Below are 4,231 nucleotides of genomic sequence, written 5' to 3' on the forward strand. Positions count from 1 at the left end.
TGTGTGTGTGTGTGTGCGCGAGTGGGCACATCAGACATGGGTCATGGTCAGAGATAAAAGACCCCCCGTAATGTGGCTGTATGTGAAGAAAAGGGAAGGAGGAAAGGAATGAGAAGGAGAAAAGCAGTATAGCTAGAGATATGGAAAGAAGGAATAAGTACCATCAAAAAGGCAACTGTACATTTGTCCTAAGCAGATGACTCTGTGTGTGTGTTTAGTCTCATTTCAAACCCTGCATGCGTCAGATCTGGACGGCTGCCATTTAAGATGCATCTGAGCTGGTGCGGTTAGAGCAGCTTCCCCTCAGGCCCTGGCACTGAAATTCTCTCAAGATTAAAGCCTCACTTTCTTGCTGAGGAAACTTCACTATCAAGGCCTGTTTATTGGACCAAGACAGTCATGGCTACTACTTGTCCTCATCACAACCTCAATCACTACTTCAGACAATGAGTCAAGCATTCAGGGCCGAAGCAGCTTCGTGGAGCAGCTGCTGTGGTCATGAGTGTGAAAAGCAGCCAGGGGGTATGGAGAGAGCCAATCAGACTAGACTCGAACACTGCAAAGCATTGTAGCCAATGGAAAGCTAGGCTCTTTGACTTGAATGTGAGTGAATGGGCTGCACAAAACTAAGGGTTTAAGGAACAACTGTGTAAGACATAATCTTCAAACATTAGATTTCTGCAATTTGATAAGGTTGTTGTTGAGTAATGTCTGAGGTGCTGTTCGTAATGTGCAGTTGGGGGATTTAAGCTGCCTTGAAAGACTGCATCTTTGTAGTCTCTGCTTAGTGTTCAAAGTCACAGTTGGATACAGCTGATTTGCCAGAGCCAAACAACTTTTACAAGGGTTTGAGCTATGCACCCTAGGCAAGCTACCAAATAGCCACCAAAGTCTTCTTCTTTGGCCAAATGGCCCATTTTGGTTCTCTTTAGCAGCAGCGGGAATTTCCCAGATTAAAACAAATGTGAGCACAAATGGTCACTCAAGACACATTTGAGATACACCTGCTATGAACTGCAGTCTGAACTGGGTGTAGACACAATCTGAACAAACAAAGGTCTGAATAGTGCCTGAATTGAGATAAAAATGTGAAAATGAGAAACACACAGATTCCAACTGGTCTGACTAATAATAATGTTGGAGCTCTGGTGGAATGAAATGTCTGGGAAACCAGAATGACTCCTGTGCCATTGTCTTTACTAGCTCAGTTTCCTTAGTTTCCTGTTTACACATCCCCTCTCTGTAAGCTCACATTTTTTGGGGGGATGTAATGCTGAAAAAGGTTAGTCTAAGTCTGTCTTCAGCGTGTTTTTTTTAATGGGCCGCTGATATGGCTATAATATTATTTTTCAGTTATAATTATGAATGTATGCTCCTAAATCTAAGTAAGGTGTCCTGCAATGCGTATGACAGAGTCCATATGGGGATCTGTGCGTGTCAGTGTTCAACTCACCCTGAGGGCATGTATAACCACATCCTGCGCCTCCAGCTCTCCCTCCAAAATACTGAGGAGAGTCAGCAGCTCTGCTCTGCTTAGAGCCTCCACATTCATCTTCTCATCCTGAGGAGACAGAGAGAGTGAGAGAGAATATTCAGAGGAAATATTCTTACTCGTTGTGTTTATTACATAAAAGTACCAGAAAATGAACACAAAATGGAATCCGAATGACCTACCTAATCAAGAAATAAAAATGCTTCTGGGTAATATAAATGGATTTATGTGTAGCACAGCACTTAATGGTGGCTCGCCTGAGTGCATTTTTTCAGTGAGTGGCACAGAGCTGATGTCGGATGGGACTTGGGGTCCCATCTGCAGCCTCACTGGCTTGTGCTCAGGGGGGTTATAAACAGGAAGTCATTAGCATATCTGCATGTTAAGTTGCTGAGGGACTGAGGACAGTTGTCTGCTCTATTCAGTCCCCAACTGTCCACCGCAAAGGTTCAGCGTGGCTCAAATACCAACAGTGTTAAGCAAATGTGATTGTTTGAACATTTTGGCACACACGAGGTACTAGCCATCCCACACTCCATCCACTGTATCCTGTGATTCATCGGCTAAGTCGAGCCTAGTCATGGGGTCCAGACATAACACACGTCACCCAGCTGACATCATCCTTAAAATGAAGAGAAACGCAAAAACACAGTTGACTTCATCTTTTTAAAGTAGGGGTGAAGTTGCTTTCAGGTTATTATCAGTGTCTTATAGCAGCGCGGCTGCTCCTCACAGTGTTAATCATGTGTTTGACAAGGTTTGTACAAGCTGTGAAGTCAGATAACAGAAGCTATAATGATCATCTCTTACACCTCACGTCGTTCTCTCTCTCACACATACAATGAATAAATAAACATCAAGTAACAAAAGTTCAGTGCAGGGTGCCTTAAGAGTTTATACAGTATGCATTCTTGCTGTGTAACCTATGAGGTATAGATGGGTGTAAAATAAAAAGAAAAATGTGTCTAAAGTGTTTTAGTAAGGTGTTGGGCTGCCAGAACAACTCCAGTTAAGTGTTCCTCTATCCTCTATAGACTATGGACTTCTAAAAGACTTTAATGTATTGATGATGGTGATCTATCAAATGGGTCCAAAATCTAAACTTGAGATGACACAGCATCTAATTCTTCTTATCCTTTTCATGCTCATCATCTTATTCAGTGACCCTTCACGTGTGGAAGCATCTGCGTTGGTTACTGTTTTCCTCTCATTTGTCCTGGTTCTTCCTTTAATTTGTCACCTGTCTGTACCAAAAGTGAAAGCAGCCGTCCTCATCTGGGCTTTAAACAAACCTCTCCTCTCCTCTTCACTATCAAAGAAGGTTGAATCTCAAATGTACTGTTTACTTTCCAGCAGTGTCCAAATTCCTCGGTGCATTCTGTGGCTCACCGCACATTCAAAGCAAAGCGACAACGTGTGAATCCGCAGTTATTTACCAGCCGCTGACTTGACTTGTATTGCGAGGTCGGCTTCGAGTCCAAGCCCCCACCCACACACACACACAAACACACACACACACACACACACACACTGATATTAGTTAGTTTAGTCCAGATACTAGTGTGTTTAATAGCTGTTGCTATGTGTCATATGATATCTGTAATTCAGCTTCCATGGAAAATCATTCTGGCATTCCAGGGATACTCACACCATGGGAATCATCCCTCAAGAGTAAATCCCAGAATCCCACTGGTTTCAAGTGGCAGGGTTGCAGTTTGGCTTTGTGAGTACTGGTAGGTGGACTAATAACCAGCCAATGTTAATATATTAACAGTCATGAGATGGCACATTCATGCAACTCAGCAAGCGACGATCAATGATGACAACACTGGTATGGCTCTATGCACTCCTGCTCTTATGTGAGAGTTGTCTGCTAATTTGTATTCAGACACAGTTGACTTGTTTTATGCTTCTTCTTTATATTATCTCTTTACAGTCATTGCTTTCAGGTAGCAAACACAGTCTGAGTTAACCTTTACTCATCTTGGCTGAGACACCAGGAAGGATATGTGCCCCAGTGCTAAACGTGCAACCACACAGACTGCTCAGTGTGTCCAAGGCAATAAATGATCGCAGTGGTTGCTGAGGAACAGCAGACTGATCCACCTGCCGTCCTGGGCCTTTGTCCGACACAAGGGACTGTCATTATTTTCCGCGTTGGCAACATTCAGTTCAATTGCTGAGTGTCACAGGCATTGCAAAAAAAACACCATATTAGCAATTATCTATATAGATTGCCTGGAGTGATAATGGTAAAATCAATGCTGCATCAATATCACTGGAGTACACACACCCATTAGCCTGAAAATGAACTCATAAGACCAATGGAGCTCAGTGATTGTTACTAAAATACAATTTATCTATATACTATTCTGGCATTATTATTAAGCATAAAGTAATACCTATTTTGCTCGTAATGGCTGTAAAGTTTCAATTAAACCAGAAACACAAAAACCCCATACAGTACGAGCAAAGACAAGACTGAGTCACAGAGACCTGTCTATGGACTTTTGCATTTTGCTTTCTTATTTTAAAAGAAAAACGAGCAAATTCAAGATATAATTTCTGAAAGGCAGCAAGCAAATATATTTCCACAACCCTCCGCGGGTAAACATACCTTCATGCGCTCTGTTCTGGCCGTATTAATTGTTCTCCAAATCCCAAAATGAGGCTCCCCAGCAGCATGAATCAAAGCAGCACACTGTCATAGGCGCTCTCGCTCTGAGGCGAGGGCGAACA

At 42.7% G+C, this 4,231-nt stretch overlaps 1 protein-coding gene across 1 annotated transcript in view; it reads right to left on the minus strand.

Moving 5' to 3' along the window:
- cttnbp2nlb (CTTNBP2 N-terminal like b) overlaps positions 1 to 4,231 on the minus strand; it is a 15,800-nt gene extending 11,569 nt beyond the window's left edge. The window contains exons 1-2 of the mRNA XM_035657466.1: positions 4,110 to 4,231; positions 1,454 to 1,561 (exon numbers count right to left, since the gene is read on the minus strand). Coding sequence (XP_035513359.1) covers positions 1,454 to 1,561; positions 4,110 to 4,115 — 114 coding nt within the window. The 5' untranslated portion in view covers positions 4,116 to 4,231. The remainder of the gene's footprint in view (positions 1 to 1,453; positions 1,562 to 4,109) is intronic.

The sequence above is a fragment of the Morone saxatilis genome, unplaced genomic scaffold, assembly GCF_004916995.1.
Source record: "Morone saxatilis isolate NCDOM2014 unplaced genomic scaffold, NCSU_SB_2.0 Contig15, whole genome shotgun sequence".
Lineage (NCBI taxonomy): Eukaryota > Metazoa > Chordata > Actinopteri > Moronidae > Morone > Morone saxatilis.